Raw genomic sequence first — 23861 nt, 5'->3', positions numbered from 1 at the left:
TAACAAAAATTATAACATTTTGTTTATCCGTAATACTAATTACAGTTACACCCATCAATTACTATAAAGAAATAATGACGACTGTAAGTTTTAAATTCGATTAAAAAATGACATAAACAAACCTTCGCGATTTATTCGGGTGCCCTTGACACAATTGTGAACTCAGCGACAATGACACTACATAGACCAGTGATGCGGGCAATTTAATTGAATACCAGTATTAGTTTATTATTACTTTTAGCCTTTTGAATTCACGATCGAATAGCATCGTGACTAATTTTCTAATGTAAATGCTAAATCTTATCGTTATGGTGTCGTTATTGCATTTTTTGTGTTACTATTTCTTATTGTGCATATCTTTTTCACAAATAACAGATAAGTCACGTCTGTGATAGTACCTTACCAACATCAAATCCACGTTTCATTTATAATGGGCTTATTGCATTACTCTATTTCAAACTCCACATGACAACTGAAAATATTATACCATAGTATCACATGAGACGAGGTGGTTTTTAGTCAATAAGAGTCTGACACTCCCTCTCGCCTGGCCTAAAACGAGAGAAGACATTGGATGATTTTACCGTTTAAAATATTTTTTTATCACATGGTTATCAAACTTTCTGACCTCTTGACCAACAATCCAATCAGATATAATTGATATAAGAGATAAACCTTACATCACATAATAACATACAAGATAATAATTAATATACACATGTACTGAACTCGATAACAGTAATCATACCGATCGATACTATCGCAAGCAAAAGTTATGAATGAAATAATCTACTTCGGTGAAATACCCATTCATAACTGTCTATTAAATAACTGCAGTGCAAATGAGATTAAACTTTATTCATCGGATGTTAAAACTGAAAATTGCGCACGGTTGCATTGATAGAAATCTCTGGTCAACTAATGAAATGATTCAGCATTATGCACCTTAACCTTGTTTTATTAAAGCTTCATTTGTCGTGAAATTCAAGATGAAATAGCAATTTAAGCTACACTGTCTTATTTTAATTAATATTTGAGGTCGCCTTCAGGTCTAGAAGTCATCGGGGACGCATATAATCGGGTAGTCAGCATTAAAATTGGTATTTGATATTTTCAAGTAGACGTTAATACATAATACTCTATCTAATTATATTTGTTTTATAACTCAATTAAACGTAAGTTTCCTTAAGGATGAATCCAAGACCTCGAAATCACCAATATTGTTACGTACAACCGGCCAATCTTTTTGTCCACTTTACGGTCATCGGGCACTAATTGATATAAGATAGAAGTGATTTAACACTTGGCTAGGTATAGAAGGTACATTACTTTGATACTAACTTCACTTTTCAATAAGCATTACTAGTATATCCTACTGGGAGAACTGCATATATAAGCTTCTCAATTAAAAAGCTACGTTCGAAATGCTTAAATCTATGAAACGATAGACAAACCAATAGTACTTCAATAGAAACCGAACATGTTAGGACAAACTATCAAAAGTGAGATATCGAAAAAACGGGAAACACAGCCCATATTTTTTGTAATAAAGGTAGAACAAATAAATATAGAACACTTGGCTAGAACAAGCGAATTCGGCGCCACATATATTTTATTGGAGACTAGGTATCGCAGAAGCACATCAACGTATACTTTTCCAATATACACTGATCTCATAAAACATAGACTTTTGCAAAGAAGGAGAGCTCAGATAAATCTGGAGGGTAGGTATGGTACAAGTAACAATTTTAGGACAATGTCATAATAGTGGAAAGGTCAATGCGATGTCGTGAACTCTAGCTCTCGTGTCGACATTGAATACAAACATTACCTCGATATCATACTGTGTGAACAGCCGTTTATTTCTCATGACACCTCACTTACTATTATAAATGTTGTCATTTTATATAGCACTTGGTACATAAGTACGTACATATATTATGTCACATTTTGTATTCATCGCTGGTTAGACAAAGATGCAATATCAACGGTACCAACTATTCAACCATCTGTATATTAGACATATTTTCAGACGTGATTTTCCATTTTTCGATTACCAAGCCAAACTAGCTAAGTCGCGCTTACGACCTTGCGACGCTTATGACGATCAACGATAGGTAATCAATAGTAATGTACTTACTTATATTACTTAGCTACCTAGTAATAGAAATAGAACTAATTCCAATAAACGTAACTCTCTAATAGTACCGAACTTAGTTTAATACAGCCACCGAAACCTAGCTAACAACTCCCTAAGGCAGTTGTCCCACCGGCAACGATGAACGAGTAACGAGTAGAGCTAGAACTAGAAACGAGTAAAAACGAGTGAAAACAAAAACAAACAAGTGAAGCGAGCACTCGCCGGCAGTGTGAACAGTCAGCGATCAACTATTTGTATATGCATCTCTTTTGTTTACACGGAAAGTATATCTATTGTACGTTTCTTGAGCGAGAAAATAGCCGATAGTTAGTCGTTCACTCGCCGTTGGTGGGACAACTGCCTAAGTCCATTGGACTTAGGCCTAAACTTAGCCATCAAAATATTACTGTTGGGGACAGATCTACAACTTTACTCTCTAATCGTAAACTGTGACATAAATCAAAGAAACATAAAACATCGTTCTTGAAGAAAGTTAATAACAAACGCACTTGGTTTACTTTATGATGATAAAAACTATTATTGCTACATACAAGGAAAATCTGAAAGATGAATACAAGAAGACTGTTTGTAAGGTGAACTGCATAATAAAAAACATCTTCATAAATAACTGGCTACCTTAAACTGTCACGTCTTTAGTCGGTACCAAGATTTTATACTTTATTTCAAAATCATAAGATTGGAAATCCTTTAAACAATTTCCTTGCTATCCTGACTTCTGCACATATAATGTACATGTATTAGGTCCCCCACTCCCACTGCTTCAACTATCTATTGATTTAGATGCGATCTCAGAATGCAAACCAATTGAACTGACGCTTAATAGGGACGACCAATTGATCCAGGCAATTGGTTCTATCAACTCTGAACAGCTCAAATCACCGCAATCCTCTTACCACGTGAATGTTGTTTAACATGAACCCAAATTTGATCGCTTAAATACTAGCGAAGCTAAATCAAAACGTTTTGCGCTTAACTAGTACTCGATCCTATTTTCCAATTGTGATTTTAAGCAAACTTATTGGCATACAGTTCACAATCATCATTTGGTTAATTAGGCTCTAATATTCGGTGATTTCGTATTCCTATTACGTCCAATAAAGTGAAATCAATAAATTATCATACAACACAGCCACATAGATAATTAAGTGTAAATGCAAAAAGGAATTCAAAACCAATTTAATCAGAACACCGCAAATTATGCAGATTTTAATCTCAAAGAAAGCCGGTGTACAAATGTACACATTGGGTAATGTTATTAAGATTAAGAACACTGCACCGGTACATAAAGTAGGTAGGTACCTACCCACCTTGATCTTTATTACTGGTCATTGAGAAAACTTTATGATTTGGCAAATAAACCTGAACGGATTTCGATGTAAGTTACTGCAATTCAATGATTTGCAAACATGTTGTAAATAATTTTAATTATCCGATTGGCGCTCGTTCAATTTCTAATTGCATTCTTGCTATTAAAGTCATCTCAATTACGTTAATCGATGCACTGGTACCTGATAGTATTACGGTGTTGGCATAAAGGCATGCTAATCCCTGAAGTAGTAAATTCTCTGAATTATTTGTTTACAAACCGAGATACACCTGTCAAGTAGCTATCAACACGAAATAGATTTTTCGAAATAACTAGTTACCTATAGAAGTAATCTGAATACATTTAGGACTAATACCTCTTACAAAACTTTAACGACATCGCACTATTACACAAATATCGATCTACATAGAATGTAGAAGACATATCGCAAGCCTATAATTACGTGTCGTTCGTGTTATATGCAACGAGTAGAGATATCAAACTCAGCCACTAGATTAAGAGCCACGCCGCCGCAGATGCTTATTAAGGTGAAATTGCTTATAGTTAGCGTTGTGACGTTGTGACACATCGGTTATGCTCGGTTACTATTAAAACTATCTCGTTAGATTTTGTCGTAAATAAATCAGCTACACTCAAGACACATGTCATAATATAACGCACTTATTTAATTAAAAAGTACGTTAAGTTAAATTCGTTTTTAATTTAATTATAGGTGTGACTGATATGAACAGAAATAGCTGTGAAAAGAATTAGATTTATAGACTAATCTCAATGAAAACAAAACATCTAGTGGGAAAACCAATCCTGTATAGATACGCTCTTACTATCTGAGGGAATGAAGAAACTTTCCGTTTTAATCTCAGGATATAAACCAAAACTTTTCAACATGGCGTCATAGCAAAGACTAAACAACCACCTCTAACCAACCAAGCGTATGTCTAAGCTAAATAAAGTTTTAGTAGCAAAATGCGCTCGCTCCAGCAAACGGGAAACAGCCTCATACCATGCTCGTGACAGATTTAACTGAGAAGTTTTGCAAGGAAATCCTTCGGCCATTTTTAGTTTTAACTGTTTTATAACAGTCACCTGGACGAATTCGCTGGCAAACTTCGTTTCACACCTGACTGGGAATAAATTCGTTGACGGAATAGCGTACCGCTTGGTGTAACCGAAAAGTACTTTGATCCCAAATATCTAAACTGAAATTAAAATTCTGCGCACGATACTCTATTTCGTCGAAAATCGGGCATTAGTCTGTCTTGTAGTTAAAGCAATTCATAACTTGGGAAAACCAAGATGTGTTTTCAGAAAACGCGTAGGTAAACATATAGAGTACCGTACGAACTTCGAATAAATATACTCCATGGAAATCATTGTGTAGTAATGTTTTATTTCATTCTGGAGATAAGTATAGCATACTTAAAGTAGATTAGTTAGCCCTCAACGCCAAACAACTAACTATGTCACATTATCTGTTATTTTTTATAACGTCCCTTAACTCGTGAGTGAGTACTGATTCGATTACATTTTCACAACCATCAAACCCAACTAACCCAGCCGAATAGTCTGACCGATTTAAGTGAAATCATGCATATTTTTCACTTTTTTTCCGTACACAAATACAACGGTACCGATACAATACATTACTATCACTTTACATTGCGCACTACCGTAGCTAACGGACCGTATTATAGCAACTGAATTAATCAATAGTTATATTGGTGCCAAGCTTTTGAAAAAGTACAAAATAATCTATCATTCTGTCATCGCAGGTGGTCTAAGAATGACGTTGGTTTATTTTAGACCTATCGTTCATTCCCCATCATTACAATGTGAGCCAAATGGCAGGCAGACAACCGAAACACTCATTCCGTTTTAAAATTATGCGTTATGTCCGCATTTTTGTGCATTACAATGTAAATAGAAATTGTAATGGGCAAAAAGTACGAAGATTATTGCAAGTTTTTCCTCCATTGCAATTTTGGTTTGCTATTAACACTGAATATACACCGATACCGTTTTTATCATTGATATACTTGATTTATGTATGCTACTTGCTGTACGCCCAACTTTGCGTTTAGTTAGACAGTGCATAAATAAGTGGCCTGTACATTTCTTATGAACGATACAGGATAATAAAATAGCCCTCTTATTTAATTATCCCCCAAAATTAACCAACGCAACGTTAAGGTAAAAGTCGTTCCCTTTTCTATTTATGTTCTCTAGGGTAATGTTTTTTCGCTGAAGACAAAAACAATTCTCCTTCCTCCTTTGTAAGCACTTAGGTAATATATTATTCTAATGGAAGGGATTAATTTACGTTAATAAAAGAGCAATGTGAAAATGAGATCAAGAGATTAGTTATAGAAGATTAAAATATCGAAGCCAGATTGAGTATTTTTAGATTGTTTAAATAGCCATCAATTACTTAACGCGGATCTGCTAAACATTCGTACATTTCTAAACAACATTAACAACAGACTTTTATGCCAAAAATATGTATAGAAGCGAGATAGTTCGAACTTCTCAAAAAGCAATGAATTGAATTCTTTTCGCATAGAGAGAGAATATGATGACAACTATGTCAATGAGGTTGCGAACAGACCCACAAATCAATGAAAACTTATACTGACTAAACTATACTGAATATCTTGATGAAGCAAACGCCTCCAGCTTCATTATTCTCATTGAACTTCAACGAACTAATCCGAACCGAAGTTTGTTTTATGACAACCGCTGACAGCACCACCATTTGGTATCACAACACTATTGATCCAAAACTGTATCAAAGGAAACCGAAATAGATTAGCAGTTGCTATTTCTAGAATTATCAATATTAAATTAATGTTTACCGTATTAGATTAGGTATTGGAGAAACACTGAAACTGATTAATTGTTTCGTCTATTTTGAAATTAATTGAAACTGATTGTAAAAGAGTTTTTTGCTTGTCACCGACAGACAGACAGACATTTTATTTGACTTTGTTGATTTGTTACTTATGATTTGATTGAGACAAACAGAAGGTATGATATACCTATTTATATATCAATGGCAGAAAATATTCTGTAGTAATATTAAACTCTAAATATATCCTACCTCCTGTTTGTCTTCATCAAATCATAAGTAAAAAAACCAACAAGTAAAAAGTCTGTCTGTCTATGACGTTTTTAATTACTTCCTAGCTTGTCAAGTTAATATATCACAGACATCTACTGCAGGTTGTAAACAGCTAAGTGGTACCTAGTAGTTCCTTTTTACTACATTCTAACATTACAAAATGATAGTTTACACATGTTACAAGTCCATATCAATTAAACCAATACCCAGCATTTGCAGTGGTGAGTTAATTGAATAATTATGTGTTGGGCACAGATCGCAACTGGGGTGTCACAGCCGGAAGAAAGCGGATACGACGGATGTGGGCAAAAAATTATTGCATTATGGCCGACCGTGTACCCAGATAGGGTTGCCATGTTTATTATTTTATACGGCAATAAATAACGTCGGTAAATTCCAGAGGTTGGCAAGGATGATGTTATTTCATTATACGTACGCACAATATTTTTTCTTACGCTGTTAATTTAGTTTAGCTGCTAAAATAAGCAAAAGACACATAAATGTGTGTACAATTTGCTATCTGCAATGTGGACTAGATCCAACAATGTGCAGAATAAATTATGTGAAATTACTATTCATGCATAGCAACCCTAATTGCGATAAACGGTTGGAAAACACGCGTGACAAATAGGTAGGTAAGCATATATGACAGTATTTTACATATTAATTAGGGTAAATAATTCGTTAAGTTGACAAATGACAACAGATAAGGATGCCAGAGTATAAACCTTTTTCCGTAATTGTAATTAATTACTACTTTTAAGTACAAAATTCTGTAACAAATTCATTACGAGCTGATTCTTTTAAATAATCTATATCTATACATATAATAAAATCGTAGAAAAGTGCTGTCTGTACATTGAAAATAAAAATAAAAAAAATAGCAGGGGTTATTGTTATGTCGATGTCGAACCCAAAAATGTAATTAACTTTTTTTTTGTCTGTTTGTCTGTTTGTCTGTTTGTCTGTTTGTCTGTTTGTCTGTTTGTCTGTTCGTCTGTGCGCGCTAATCTCAGAAACGGCTGATCCGAGTTGGATGCAGTTTTCACGAATATATTGTGGGATGCTTAAATTTACATTTAGTGTTTGTTTCATGTCAATCGGTTCATAAATAAAAAAGTTATGTCAAATTAAAGAATCACGTCGAACATTCTATGCTTATACCATTAATCTCCGCAACTATTTGACGGATTTGGTTGAAATTTGGTACAGATATAGTTTAGAACCTTAGAAAGGACATAGATATATTTTTATTTCAAAAATCAAAAAATAAAAATGAGAAATAAATTATTTATAAATAATTCTATGTCGATCGTTACACGACTTCGGTTCATGTTATTGTTTTAATTCATCGAAAAAAAGTAAATAAATAGTAAAAAGGTATGAAAAAAATAATATCAATATAATAAAACATTTAGTACAAAGAAAATGCTCTAACGGAGTATAGATATAAGTTTTTAAACTGACATGGTCACTAACACTATAATTAGAACTTATGACGGGATATTTACCATGTTTATTGAATTTGGTGAGTTTCCGATATCAGTTAATCCGTGATCATGGCGCTTGCAACAGTGCCGAAATATCGGAAACTCACCAAATTCAATAAACATGGTAAATATCCCGTCATAAGTTCTAATTATGGAGTATAGATAACTCTATGTCGATCGTTACACGACTTCGGTTCATGTTATTGTTTTAATTCATCGAAAAAAAGTAAATAAATAGTAAAAAGGTATGAAAAAAATAATATCAATATAATTAAACTTTTAGTACAAAGAAAATGCCCGAACGGAGTATAAATAAATAATCCAAGTTTTCTTTATCCCCGATAGATGGCGTTGGGATCGAAATAGATCGCGCTATGGTTTCGTTACATTCATTTGGTTGGGTATCGGCCGAGCGCTTCGGTACTATCGTAGAAAAAGTGTTATCAGTCGTATGATTATTTGTCTGTAGTGGTCCTGCTGTTTCGTATATTCTAAATTGGTTTCGTTGTATTTGTCAATTAATAAGTTTATTTGTTGGGTTTTCCTGGTTTTTTGGTTAAACTATTTAACGTAGGTTTAGTTTGATATCGATTATTAGTAGTTACTGTAGTTAGTTTTTTTAATAAAATTGTAAGTCTAATTTATAAATTAATTAGATTAGATTTAAGTCGTTTCTTTTAAATTATTTAGTTTAAGCTTGGTTATTATAGCATAGAGGATAGGTTGTAATATAGTTTCTTTTTTAATTGTTATAAATTCGTAATTCGTAGCTTTCTTTAGTTTTAAGTTAGTTTAAGTCCGTTTTTAAACTATTTTTTCAATGCCCTAAGTGAGTATACATCTATTAAATTCAAACGCAGAGCTCATTATGTTGATTTTTGAAGAGTTCCCTGGAATATCTTCCACATCTCATTTTTGAAGAGATCCCGCGAGATCGGGAACTATGTGGTTAAAACCAAAAATTTGCCGGAAGTCACTATTCCACGCGAACGAAGTCGCGGGCAAAAGCTAGTGTTATGAATAAAATATTAAATTCGTTGAAATATAAAATATCTTGTATAAAATAGAGGTTAAGATAAAAATACGATAATTTTAGCCTATGAGCACAATCTGTTTCTAAGAAGTTGCTTTTAAAATTTTATACATAAAGTAAACATCTAGAAATTAAAGTTTACCAATTTTATCCATCTTCAAGGGCCTATTTTGAAGAAGAAAAAATTACATGTAAACAATTAAGAAAAGTTTACTTTGATTATACGAGAGTCGATTATGATATAATTAATCATTAATGATGATTAATTATTATATAATTAATCAACTAAATTTTAAGCAACTTACTATGGCAATCAAGTATACTCCAATAATAAAACTTAATGCCAAAATCTACAAAAGAACGAAAATCTAAATTTAAATATCATAATTAAAACAACTGACGCGTCAACATTTAATATCATAAATTAAAACAACTGAAACATCAGTCGGACATTTTGTTTGTTTATTCCAATAATTTAACGGTAACATTCGAACTTCGAACAAGTCCATAGAGAACACTACTGGATCTTAAATCATATTAAAGAATAAAAATCCTCAAGGTCGAGTGAAAAAGAGGTTGATAGACATACCATACACTAAATTCAGTAAGTGGTTACCTACTCTTTACGTTGTTTACCGTACAATCTTAATCTGTTTAGTTTCTCCAAATAATCTCCGACATTGAATCACCTATCTTCTATCTTTACGGTTTTCTAAATATAACACTGGCGGCGCGACGCTTACGCCGAGAAAAAGTATTTTTCCTGCCCTAAAAATGTACGTCACTCGGTCTATTCGAACGGAATGGTGTAATCACAATTTGTGGTTGTTACGACTCATTACGCTCATTTAATAATGTTCAAAATATAACGCAATCGGGAAATTATTTGTTGTTAGATTATTTCAACGCAAAAACTTTAAAAAACAATCTTCAAGCATTAGGGAATTAAAATGGTAAAGTGAGTATTTAGTTTCATAATCCGAAATATTATTAAAACAAAACAATCGTGCCTAAATGCTAAATAACAATCGATTATGTACAGTTAAGTTTGATTTTATAATTCTCGTAAATTAAAAACAGTTATTTTCTGACATCATATAACATCCTTGAACGATCTTGTTTGAAGATAGATCGTCTGATAAAATGCATTAAAGAATCTATGGTAAATTTCATTACTAGACTGCATATTCGCATATAGCTATTAAAACATACTACCTATGATTTTTTTTGTTATTTTGTTTTTTTTTATATAAAACAAAAACTTTACCATTCATATCCAATAACAGTCCGTTTGTCTTAATATCCAGTAAAACTACTAAATATGACTAGTATTTATGAAGAGTTGCTTCGCACATAAACTTAAAACTATAATACATTGATTAATACATAATGACATAACAGTAAAAGATAGTATCCATATACTAAAGGTATATAGATAACTACAATAGATTATTACGGATCAACGTAGTAAGAAATGGCTCCATTAACCGCACTGAAAATGGCATAGAATTTAGATCTACGAGTATGATAACAGAGAATGAGTAACGTAGTAGCATTTTGCATAATCAGACAGCCAGAAGTCGACTTCTTTATGTAAAGTTACGACTTAAGAACCCATTAGACACCTAGGTACAGGTATTAAGTTAGAACGCCTGTTGTGAACATAGAAGCAATAAGTTACTCCACGAGCACTTGGGGCTAAGTTCTAAGGGCTATTAGAACTGCTCCTAATTTCCTACATAGCTGAAGATTTATCTTTTCACCGTTTCGTAGGGATTTCCGTGAGGGTCTATCGTTATATGCGGCTCTTATCCTTAGGGAAGTAACTATCGTAAAAGTTGTATAAACGCGATTAAGCCAATCCCTTCCTGGCGAACATCTCTGTTATGGCCATCTTTTCCCAATAATCGGTAACACTTACCAAGAAGACCGACTAATCTCTCTTTGATCAGGACTTATCTCGAGGGACCGCCTCTTATGTGTAGGCATGTGATTTAATCTCATTCAGAGGGAAAAATCTTTTTAAGTACTTCAGTGATATACATCGTAAATTCTTAACACACGAGAGATTTATGTTTTGAAATGTTAGGAGAAAGTAAAAAAAATAAGTATTACGTAAAATTACAGAGCATTTACGGTAGAGTAATTGAGACTAATTTCTTTATACACTTAAACTAGCAGTGTGATTTATAACAGGAATGTGTGTTAAGCCACTGTAATTACTCACATTTCGATTTAGATGGAAACATAAGATTAACAAAAACAGATCAATGCAATATACTAACTGCAGAAGAAAGCGACTTGTTATTTTTAATATTTCAGTAGGTGCATTTGAAAGTATTTATGGTACGTGCCAGGAATTCAGATCATTACGCACTTAAGACGAGCGAAAAAAAATGAGTGTTCGTGTTAGTGCATGACACATTGGCAACAGAAAAAGAAAAATAAACATTGAAACGTAATACTCTATTTAAAGATCTGAACTCAATGACTTTTTATCAGTCCTACACAGATTACATTGCAAAATAAACGTAACGTAATTGATAGATGCTCAAAATGGCCTTTAAAAATATAATAAAAAAGGAAATTAAACTTGTCTTATAAGAAACGATTATACAAAGCCCTTCGTGCACCTTGTGGGTTTTTAAGATTACCATTTCCTGTGCCTTCTAATTGGAAAACATATGCATTATAACTGGCTTCCCCTAGTTAAGTGTCTATTGTTCTTCTCTACATCTTCAAAATTAAGGTCGTCCTGTGTATATAGTCGAAAACGTCATTTTAGAATGACATCCTAAACACGCTCGTTGGCTGTAAAATTATCTCTTGCAATCTACCACGTCACGTAGAAATGTTCAGGTTGAGATAATTTTTCATCCAACGCTTTATTAAATTCAAACAAGGCATTGCGATGTTTGACACGTTGTCGTTCTTCTTTAAAAATTTAAAGTAAAAATGTTTAGAAAAAACGTAACGATGCAAATACAACATGACATGTTCTTAACGAACGAGCCAGACACCAAAAAAATGCATGATCCGATAAAATTTAGCTTACAAAAATATGGCGTACATTAGAATTCTATCCAATAAATCTTTGGACGATGATAAATAAATTACTGGAAGTCATAACATTTATTGAAAATAGTGAGTGTTATCAAGAGAATTAAACACGGAATACGAATACCAACATTATCTCGTGTTATACGACGTTAACGTGAGCAGAAGACGTAATCAGGAGGCCGACGTAATGCACGAATAAAAATAAAAGTGTAAGCTGTACACAAACCACAATTTTCGTTCATTTCATATGGAACCGCATATGAACGAAAGTAGTTAATACATTTATCCGTGGGATCGAGTTTATAAAGAACAGGACTAAGACTAACGGAGGATTGATAACAATCTCATTTCAATAAACAAATCAAATTCGAATGGTCGCATAAATGCAAAATTATATGAAGTTTTATTTAAAGAAACTGGTGTGAAAATAGCATCACTTCATAAAAGAGAGAACACATATTTTGCAATTTCAAAACAATATTCGCGAGTGTACACTAGATCAAATAACACTGAGTACTGAGTCTAGACGAATGTAGATAGACATGAGAAGAAAAGTTCTCTATCTCCTAAACAACGCAACAGTTGGAAAACTAACGTCGTTTTGAATACGCTACGGAAGCTTCAGTAGCTCAGAGTTTCGAATGACCTGTCAAAAGATAGCAGACTCTCGACCGTTGAGACTATGAATATTTATAGATATACTGCGGGGGATATAGGCATCCCACGAAGTCGCCACAGCCGACATTTTAGTGGAAAACTTCGACAATAATTTGTTCTAAATTATGTAGTACAAGTTTTATATTAAATCAAAGGCTTATAGTTTTGTTAGACACCCTTTAGTAATAAGAACTTTGACCCTATACCTCTACATACACCTACTTACATGTTTTAAGATAACAATGTTTCTAAGAGAATATCATGCATGACATGCCCATTCAAAACCACACTTTATTATGATCCGCTTATATCCGTCATACATGTTAATTCTGAAATTATGTAGCACTAGTATGTAGCTATATGTATGAAAGCCATTAATTTAGCAGTCATCACACGAGTCCACAAGCCAATTACAAGCGGTCCGCACCGTTGGAACTTGACTAATCTAATCTCGATACGTCCATTCATTAATAAATTCATCATGTAAATTATAACAGATGAATATAACATACGGTACTTATTTTTTAGTATGTATTTATATTGGCACGCTCGCAATAGTAATTTATTTAGGGCATCACCAGTTTGTTTGATTGCGTACAGATGGTCTCCTATACGTTATTATCAAAGCAAGAGTTCTTATGCCATTTGTTTCTAATAAATAAAATCTTAAAAATATGATATCTATTCAAAACTTTTCTAAAGTACAAGTACTTCGTACATCCTTGGTTCATCGATGCTGCATTACGAGGTACTTTGAACCTAAAATACTGTGGAAATAAAATTCATGTCTCCATTACAAGCAAGGAGTTGTAAACCGACTCTCGCCATTGCACCATAACCATACTTTACGATCTTACAGGTTACAGGTGCCCACAATTCAGAATATATGGGGCGTCGGTTACATGGTAGAACACTCAAAGTTTCTGAAATTTTAAAATCCTTAAACGTAGTCCTAAAACCATTTCTCGTAGAACACAAGGCGCCGGCTCTTTATTACCGACAGGCCCATTCTGGCATGGTTTCAAATGTTCGTTGCAGATGTCATGCGCTTTAAGACTCGTTAAAATATTATCTTCAAATACTAAAGCACAAAACTAATTTGATAGAACAAGAAAATTGGATAAGATTACGTACAAACATTAGAGCTTTAAATCTGAATCATTTACGTGCTGATGCTGTGAATATATAAATTGAAATAGTTCCAACAATAATATGAGACAAGAAACGGAACACTTATTGTTTTGGCACTTAAATGTAGACGCGTAAAAAGAGTTTTTACGTCTTCATAATATAAAATAATGATAATTAGCAATTTTGACGACCATTAAGGGCAATTTTCAAAAACATCAACGTTTTAAATACAAAATTTCATTACGAGCAACATTTCAGAAACTCAATTTAACTAAACCCATTCATGTACCTACCGAATTACCTGTAAATTATAATAACAGTTCCATAACGTGTTTCATTAAAATAATCGTGTTTTGAAACAGTACAATGCATAATAATTGTGTTTTGAAATAGTAAAATGAATACCAAACATTGTTCCAGCTTCTTAAATTCAATCATCACAAAATGAAATAATTCGCTATGATCATTAAAGAAGACCACTTCGAACATATATTTCTGTTGTCAACGAAATAGCTCAACTGTTGGCAACGTGCCAGTATTGTAAACGTACTCCACACAGCGTGTAGATCACTGCTACCCATATACCAACGCAGGGGTAGTAACAAACAACTACCATCCCATATCTACTTCACAGCCAACATCTTATTGTTCACAATATTATCCTAAATCAATATTTGACCAACATGACGTCATTAAAAACTATGAGTCAACTGAACCACACCAAAAGCTACATATCTTATGCAAACAATATTATCAAGCTCGTAGAATACATCTTAATCTAATCTATGATGTTTTGCGTTTCAGACACTCGGTGGACTCGGTCGCGTCGTATTCTAGCCAGAATCACGTTGACCGTATAAGGGCACAGAATTTCTCAGCGGCTTCTTGTCAAGACGAAGGCGACTTCGGGTCGATCAAGACAAGCCTCTTCAGACGGTCGTCGTCTAATTTGGAGTACCCTAACAAACGACCGGAGAGCGTCACGTCCAACACCAGCTCAACAAGAAGCCGCCTTCGAGAACTTGTCGAAAGGAAATCGAGTCAGGACGAGCACAAGTCCGCGGCAGACACCGTCGGTGATATACAGTACTTTGAAAATCCTGCAGAAACATTAGAGTTTGATAAACCGAGAAATTCACTAGAATCTAAGAAGAGTCAAGAAGAACGTCCCAAAAAAAGGAAACTATCCAAGGGTAAAGATAAAGACAAAGATAAAGATAGGGACTTCTGTGAAAATAAGAATAAAAAACACGAGAAGTACCAGAGTAAGTTAGCAGAATACTACAAATTACCTGTACAACTGCCTCAAGACGAGTTTTATCAACATTTGACAAGGTCTAAAGCTGCAGAGGAACTCATACAAAAACGTTTCTCGAACTCTGATACTGAATTCAGTGGTAGCTACGGGAGATTGTGCAAACATAAAGAACCCGAAGGCGCTAATTTACGACGCAGTCGAAGCTTGGCAGTGATAAGAGAAGAAACATTCACCGATCTTCAGATACAAAACCACGCTAAAAGCAAGCGATCCCAGCTGATACCCCGCGCCCGGTTATTTGACAAGCCTTGCTTCAAAGACAGGTAATAAAAATTATTTCATATTGCTATAATATATCACACATAAGATTTAACTATAACACTGCTTAATTACGACAAAGTTGTATTTTTTCATCTGATTTAGAAGAGGTTTATACCATGTTTTTATATAAAATAAACAATTGGTTCGTGAACAATGTCCCAGTACCCCTGTTATGGTAGTCGTACTTATTATGTATCCTATAGAAAATACATTTATTTACAAATCTAACATAGTTATGTATCTCATTCCAGGTTGCCAGGTCGAGCAAAATATCAAACAAAGGAGGAAGTACTGGAAAGCATATACATTGATAGTACCGCTTCGTGCTTTGGAGATATAAACGCGCAGAAAGAAAACGAAAAACCAGATAATCCTGAGAATAGATCAGAGAAAGAAGAAGTCGTTTCACAAAACGAAAGTCATCATTCAAGATCTGTAAGTGGAAGTTGGCCGAATTTGAATGAAGAAATAAAACAAACCAACTTGTCCGAAGATAGTATTGGCCACTCTCGTAATCCGAGTGAAATTGATAGTTTAGACTCTAATTACGTAAGAAAACATTACAATTTTGAAGCTCATAGAAAAAATTATAAGGAAAGTTCTCCTGAATCAGATCGATCGATTACTTCACCTAATCCCAGCAAAGAACTCTACGTGACAACTGACGAACACGCAACTGATAACGAAGACAAAGAGAGATCTAAAAATACTACACCAAAATCATTCACTAACGACAGTCTTACGCGGAGTGAGAAAGATAAGCCTGACGATCCTGAGCCAATAAGCTACACAGAAACCTATGACAAACTTTCTGTAAAAAGTAAAAAGAGTGAAGGACAAATAAGTCTTGAACCAGCCGAAGTCACACAAATAGATGAATCGAAAAACGATAATGATGTGCAATCTATAGCCTCTGAAAACGACGAAATTGTGTCAAGCCCCCCTGATAGCATAACTTCTTATATTTCAATATCAATTGCTTCGTCTGATAAGTCCCATAAATTAGAGTACTTGGCTAATTCCCTAGCCGAAAAAATTGATGAGTATTGCGACTCACAATTTAAAGAAAACACTTCGATTGCTTCGAATACCCTAAATTCTGAACATAATAATCAAGAAACAGATCCTATATACACACAAGTCAACAAGAAAAAGACCTTTGCAGACATTCGAAGAGACTCATTTTTGAAGAAGAACGGTAATCTTTTCAACGAAATATTAAAAAAACAAAACAACGAAGTCTACGTCAGTAACACATACATTGAAAGTGATACATATTCCACAAAGAGTCACTGTACTTCAAAAAATATAACAACAGAGCCTTTTGTTACTACGCTTATCGAAAATCAGTACTATTCTCTACCTGACATAAATATCAGCAAGTGTTTACGAAAGTCTGAACGTATCGACGCCCAACTAAGAGAAGAAGATCCGGAAGACATTCCTTGTGAAAACACATATGAAATAGCTCAAACTCATTTCAGAGAGATATTGTCTTCAAAGGGTACTGAAAATTACGGTCAACTTAATAAAACCTATACAAAACCTACTCATAACATCAAAATCCAAACTAATAACTGCATTTACCTGCCTGAATATTCTGAACCACAGTTAATACAAAACTTTAACAAACTTGACGACGATTTAAAATCAATTATAACTATCGAGAGTTCTAACGCGGACGAAAAAGAAACAAATTATTTTCGTTCAGATAACCACCAAAACGAAAGGGAAATCAATGAAATAGAAGGAACAATACGAAATAACAAAATCATAACGAAATCTGAAAGCTTAAAAATATCAAATTCTGGTTACCGACCAGAAATTAATATAACAAAATCATTATCAAATGATAACATAAATAAATCAGTGGTTGACAAAAAACCACGACTTGGAATAATTAAAAAACATTATTCTCTTCGTCAACGTGATCCAACAGAGGAAGACGAAATTATTCGGATTCCTAGCCCAGACACTGTAGAAAAAAGTATCAATAAAACGAATTCTGACACCACTACTCAAAAACCACCTACTACAGAAGAAACAAAAACACATTCGCTTTTATCTAGAGTTCAATCTTTCAAGACATCAGCAGAATCTAATATTGCAATAGTCCCATTGAGTGGCCATCAAACCATTGTTATCGATCCACCGTTATCACAAAACCCTAACGAAAATAGCCGAATAGAATCAAATACACAACGAGAAACAGAAACTAAGCCTGTACCACCAACAACAGTAGTAAAACCGGCAACAGAAATACAACCGAAATTTGAACAGGTTGCATTCACAGAGCCCAATAAGGAAATTAAACCAATCAACCAAGAAGTCAAAAAAGTCACAGTAGATAATTGTATTGATACTTCCAGCTACTACACACCTAAAGATCCTTTTATTACCATAAAATTAAACAAGGTAGTTAAAACTACAATACCGAAACTGAAAAAGGAAACAAGTGATAATATTTCGTTTGTTCAGCATAAATTTGAAAAACCACCTCCTAAGTTAATCATAAAAGACAACAAAGGCTGTCCGGAACAATCATTATACACATTCAAGAAAATTAATACGACAATGACTCGACCTCAGGTGCTACAAGTTATTGATTCCAAAAATAAAAAGCAAAATATAGCAACAAAAATGGAAAATAATTATGAAACAAACTCACCAGTCAACAAGAAACTTGATAATCCTATTGAATCTAAGGAAGATGTCAAAGATTTGAAAACAGACAGTAATGTCAAAGAAAAATTAAACAATGCGATAAAAACCGATATCGAATATCAAGAGAAATTAAATTCAGTAAAAAACTATTGGTCGAAACTTATAGATAAGAATCCAGATTTCAATGAAAACATTAATAAACCAGAAATAAAAGTCAATCAAGAAGATTTTAACAACAATAGAGATGGCGACTTAAGTGAAGAAAAAGAAGAAAAGGAACAACAGAAGACCGACGATAGTAAGTTATTGTCAGAAATATCAGTAGGAAATATTATTAAAACTTTAGAAAGCGTTAAAATTGTAGACAGCATACGCAAAGTAAGTCAGCCAAAATTACAGTTATGGAAAGATGAAACTGAAAAAGTTAAAAGTGACTCAGAAATAGAAGAATCAACATTGGATAAAATTGTAAAGGACTGTGACACAAACTTTTATGACAAAAGTGATTTAGCAAAATCTGAAATAGATTTGTGCAGAGACACTCCCGAGATAGAAATCGTGGAGTTGAGCAGTGATGATAATCAAAATCAAAAAACTCAAGCAACACTGATTAAAGCCAAAGGTTATGAAAAAGGATGTGATGATTTCGATCATGTAAGATACAAGGTCATGAAATCGGAACTCTTCAAAAACAGCATGATTGCTAACTATCGTAAAGAAGCACAATTCGATGGATTACTTCAGTATCTACAAGATTATAGCTTTCAAGAATTATTGGTAAATAACAACATTGTAATTATCGAACCAGTACGGACTAAAGTTGAGCCCACGCCCAGAAAAAATACAGATACGTGCAAAATTCCACCTACCTTACTTAAGAAAAACGATAGCAATGCTAACCTAACTGATAAGCCAAAAAATGCAGTTAGACGACATTTCTTTTATCATCCGATAAGAGTTAATAAAGAAATCATAGAAGAAGAACTTCCTAACCCTGATACTGTTAAAAAAGTAAGAAACCTATTCGAAGACACTTTAAAAATGAAAAGTCCGATGACACATGATCCGCCCTTGGTGAATGAAAATCTAGGTTTAACAAGAAGAGCTACATCTTACAGAAGCCTCAATGAAGAAACAAAAGGTACTAAAAATGGTGGACGTAAGAAAATTATACGACAACTAACTATAGATACCAACTTCGGCAACAAGAAATGGGACAATGCTAGTCTGTCAAGTGGCGTGTCGAGCGGAGATCTTAGCTCAAACAACGAATATGAAACTGATGGTCTAAGTCCATACTCACAGAAGAATCTTAAAGATAATGTATACAGTTCAAGTGAAGAATACCTTTGTGATTCAATGAACCAAGACTTTTGCTGTGAAAGTCAATATGTAAGCCCGGATATTTTAAAGAAAATAAGAGAATGCGGTACTTCAATAACATACTATGGAGGTAAAGTACTAACTTCAAAAACTGGTTCAACAGTGAGTCCTATGACAAAAGCCATAATGGAAGAAATAAAGAGTTTACAAAAAAATTGTAGCAGGGATTGCTACTCTTGTCAAACCAAATGTCGAGGTGATAAGTGTTCATGCCTCGTCGCAGATAAACACAAGCAAATGCTTTCTGAAAAACAAAATTCCAACACAAGTTTAAATACAATAAACCAAAATCAAGACAAAAGAACAGAAAGCTTTCCAGGATTTAAATTTAAATTAGTCAAATCTAACAGTTGTAGCAGCCGTCTAGAGCTCACAGGTACTGATGATAGTAAAAATCCCCGAAATAAATTCAAAAAACAACTGTCAAGAGAAGATCCTCCACTAGTACACGATGATGAAAATTCCGTAAAGAACAAAATCTGTCGTCTAGAAAGCTACAGCAAAGGTATTGTAAAAACTCCATTTGATAATAAAGACAGTGGGATTAAAAAGGATTCCGTTAAATCCAAAATTGAAGCACTGAAACAAAACGACGTTGTTGTTAAAAAGAAGGAAATACCTGTTCAGCAGGTAGCACCCGTAATTGAAACTAAGAAAGAAACAATTATCACAGAACAAGAACAAGGAAGTTCAGAGGATGCTAAGTCAAACAATGCACAAGGAGACAAACAAGCGACTAGTGCTCATACCTTTGAGAAGAAATTTTATTACGTAAACGATAATTTAGACCAAAGTAAAGTAACAACGGGAAAATTCGGTGAAATGGTGTTCGAAGAATTCGAAGTCTTAGAGTCGTGTTACGATAGTTTGAATAGCAATAAGTCATTAAAATAATATGTCTACATTATAATATAAGCTTTTGCTTACATAAAATGTGATCTGTATTCAAATAACACTATTAAATTATTGCTAGTAAATAGTATGTACCTAATATAAATATTTAGCTTAAAATCATGTATCTAATATAGTTTTAGGTATATTCTTTTAACATAGATAGTTGTTAATTCGCGATCAAAGTGTACCGTATTATTGGTGATGGTCTCTTTTTCTGTAATAAATATATTTTATGAATGCTGTTGGATTTTATTTTCCTAAATCCTTACCCTCAGATTTTTCATGCTCGACTTTTGTTGGTGTTTTAGATCCATGTGTACATACACTTGTGAAGAATGTACGGCGCGCGGGCCGCCAACGACGACACCATGACTCCTGAAAGCAATAAAAATTCACTGTTAGATAAGTAAAGAAACCTTAATTATACAGGGAAATTACGTTTGCTTTACCATCAATAAACTATGCCACGAATGCAATACAAATGCAATACAGATCTCTTTTATGACCTATTAAAAGGATTTACGACAATCTGAATACCTGAGTATAAGTATGTAGTAGAGGATAAGGTAGTTACAATCTAGACCAACGTTTAAAAAACCAATTTCGTAAGTAAAGTGAAATTACTCAATGATAAACTGTAACAAGTTTAAACACAATACAAAATTACTGTCACACATTTATCAACTAAAAATTGCAGTAGACAGATAAGTGGACTCGGGTACGTTGCCTCCATTAGTAGATTACTATTTGGTAGCATTTAACTAATTAGTCCGATGTTAATGAACGAGGTAGTTCGTATCTGTACAGTGTACAATATGAGAGCACCTAGAATGTTCATTTTATGGACTGCACGAACAGTACCTGCCGATAAATATTGCACATTGACCTTTAAAAAAAGACTTAGGTATACTGCTCATGATTATAAGCCATTAAAACTAGTAGTATCTCCTCGATTCATAAAAAGAAATATTACAGTACATTGTCTGTTTCCAAAAGTTAATCTGCAATATTTATCGCCAGGTACTGTAATGTATCTCAAATATGACAGCGAAGATAGACGAGAAAAGTAACAGACACTAATGTGTTGTTACTCATAGTCTATGAATCTATTAGATATCTTTATTTTTCTCTAACTGCCACACTCAGAGACAATTAATAATTACTAAAACTATTCCATAGTAACGATTTTGTTCCGAAAACAATTGCTAAGAACTAGGTTAAATAACCATTAATGGACTCTGAATATTGCGGTAAGTATTAGCAATTAATCACTAACGAACTAGGTATTATCTGAATACTGGGCGTTTAAGAAGATCTATGTAAGTGTTCTTTGATTCTTAACGTAAGTTAAGAAGCTGTAAACTGTAAAGCTTACAGTACGTCGTATGTCATAACAGAGACACTATGTCTATCTTCTCATGATAAACTCAAAAACTACTAGACTATTTGCATGCTGTTTTATAAAGGGACAGTAGACTGATTCTTAAAAAGGATTGAGTGATAAGTACATAAGTCGTGAAGATTTGAGACCCGTCGAATAAGCTGCATTGTATCCGTCTGTAATCTGTGATAAATATTTATTTTGGCCTTTTCCTAAATAGGTTAGTAACAACATGGAGTCTTAATGGGCTTTGGCAGGCGGCTTTGATTACATAAGTGGAACGATCGTCACCTTCCTGCCATTAAACTAAAATTAATAACGAATGCTCATTTTACTAGACCGAAACTACTCACTAGTAATAATAATAAATTCTTCTTACTGGAACCCTAACGATGCACTCATACTGTTTTAAAGTTTTTATCTGCATTCTGTTCTTTATTTTTAGGACATATTATGTATTAAAAAATCTATTATATAACATTACCCAAAAATTGAAGATAAAAAACCCCACTAACTAAAAGAGCAATGTTTACAATAAATCAATCACTAACTAAAACAGTAAATCGCCTGTAGATTTTTGGTAAGCAACAAAACAAAGTCATGTGATTTGTGTATGTGTGCGCTGGCGCTGGTCAGCGATAAAGAAAATTTTACGCTGTTGAATCACTAAACTAACTTGAGGAAACACAAGTTATATAAGCATTGTGTTATGTTTTATGTATCTTTACATTGTTCACTAAGTATTTTAAGGTTATGAACTGAACGGATTCTTATATTTCACTAAGAAAAGTTCATCGACCATTGATATCATATTTTTATACCTAAACGCTAAGAGCATGATATCAGCGAGCATGTTGTACTCACAATCCGCCTCCTGTCTGTCTTCCTTTATTTTATCGGGCAAAGTTCCAAGAGTTTTGTGACAAAAATACTAATACATTTCTGACCCGTACCGAAGATTTCGAGATTACGCTATACTCTGAAGCACCGTCGGAGATTATACAACCTTTTATTTAGAAGGGCAAGGACCTGTTCGCAATTCAAATGCAAGGTCGACAGGCGTAGGTTTTACCATTTTGAGCCTGAATTCAAGATGTAAACATGAACAAATGTAGAATTATACTATTTTGTCCGAAGTAATCTCTTTAAAAATTCTACAAGGTAGCTAGATGCTTTATTCTTCCCAGACACGAGTCATATTTTGAAGAAAAAATAAACTTTTCGTAGGCATATAAAATTAGCAAAATAACCGTTATATCTAGCTAGACCTACGTAACGACGATGTAAGACTTTATTTTGGCACATTTCTAATGTTTACATTAGGCTGTTTCAACCACGTTTTCAGGCAGTAAAATGCTATAATTAAATTAATAGTACCTAGTCAGGTCGAATTTAGGGTAAAACCGTCAAAAAACTACATAGTTATACACCGTATGAATCAGTAATAATAGGTAGGTTTTGTCTCTTCCCTGGTTTATTTTCGGACAAATAACTTGGTAATGTGTGAAACACGTTCAATACAGACAAGTGCAATGACTGTACAAGTGTGCACATGTGCATATAATTATGCTAATAATTTTTAAAGTGCATACCAAATACTCAACGGTGTTGGCACAGTTGATATGACGCATTGTTATTTAGCGCAAGTGCCTAACTCAAGTGACTATTTTGGCAATTAAAAGTTAAAACTATCTCGAAATGGGTACTTTTAAACACAAAACAATAGATTTTCGACTAGTTATTTACTCAGGTAACTCAGATATGTCGTAATTTTTAACAGTTAAAATTAAAGTTACATAATAAACAGTACCACAAAGATAAGTCAAAATCATGAATAATAGCACTAATCTAATACCTAAATACAAGTGAATTATAAGATGTTAGGTCACTAGAAATCGAAACTTTAGCATGTAACTTCTGTTGGAAGAGAAATGTAGGTCTGTAGATAAGATTGATAGATGCGTTGGCCTTTTTATCGAATGA

General features: G+C 33.6%; 2 protein-coding genes across 3 annotated transcripts in view; one reads left to right on the top strand and one right to left on the bottom strand.

Moving 5' to 3' along the window:
• LOC118280936 (protein javelin) overlaps positions 1–20735 on the top strand; it is a 134354-nt gene extending 113619 nt beyond the window's left edge. The window contains exons 2-3 of the mRNA XM_050701096.1: positions 14782–15558; positions 15808–20735. Coding sequence (XP_050557053.1) covers positions 14782–15558; positions 15808–20497 — 5467 coding nt within the window. The 3' untranslated portion in view covers positions 20498–20735. The remainder of the gene's footprint in view (positions 1–14781; positions 15559–15807) is intronic.
• Positions 1–23861, bottom strand: part of LOC118280916 (calcium uniporter protein, mitochondrial) — a 174217-nt gene that overhangs the window by 146261 nt on the left and 4095 nt on the right. For both annotated transcript variants that reach the window (XM_050701104.1, XM_050701103.1), the window contains exon 2: positions 20767–20872. In XM_050701104.1, the coding sequence (XP_050557061.1) occupies positions 20767–20872 (106 nt within the window). The remainder of the gene's footprint in view (positions 1–20766; positions 20873–23861) is intronic.

The sequence above is a fragment of the Spodoptera frugiperda genome, chromosome 20 (assembly GCF_023101765.2).
Source record: "Spodoptera frugiperda isolate SF20-4 chromosome 20, AGI-APGP_CSIRO_Sfru_2.0, whole genome shotgun sequence".
Classification (NCBI taxonomy): domain Eukaryota; kingdom Metazoa; phylum Arthropoda; class Insecta; order Lepidoptera; family Noctuidae; genus Spodoptera; species Spodoptera frugiperda.
This window is presented reverse-complemented; position numbering and strand designations above follow the sequence as displayed.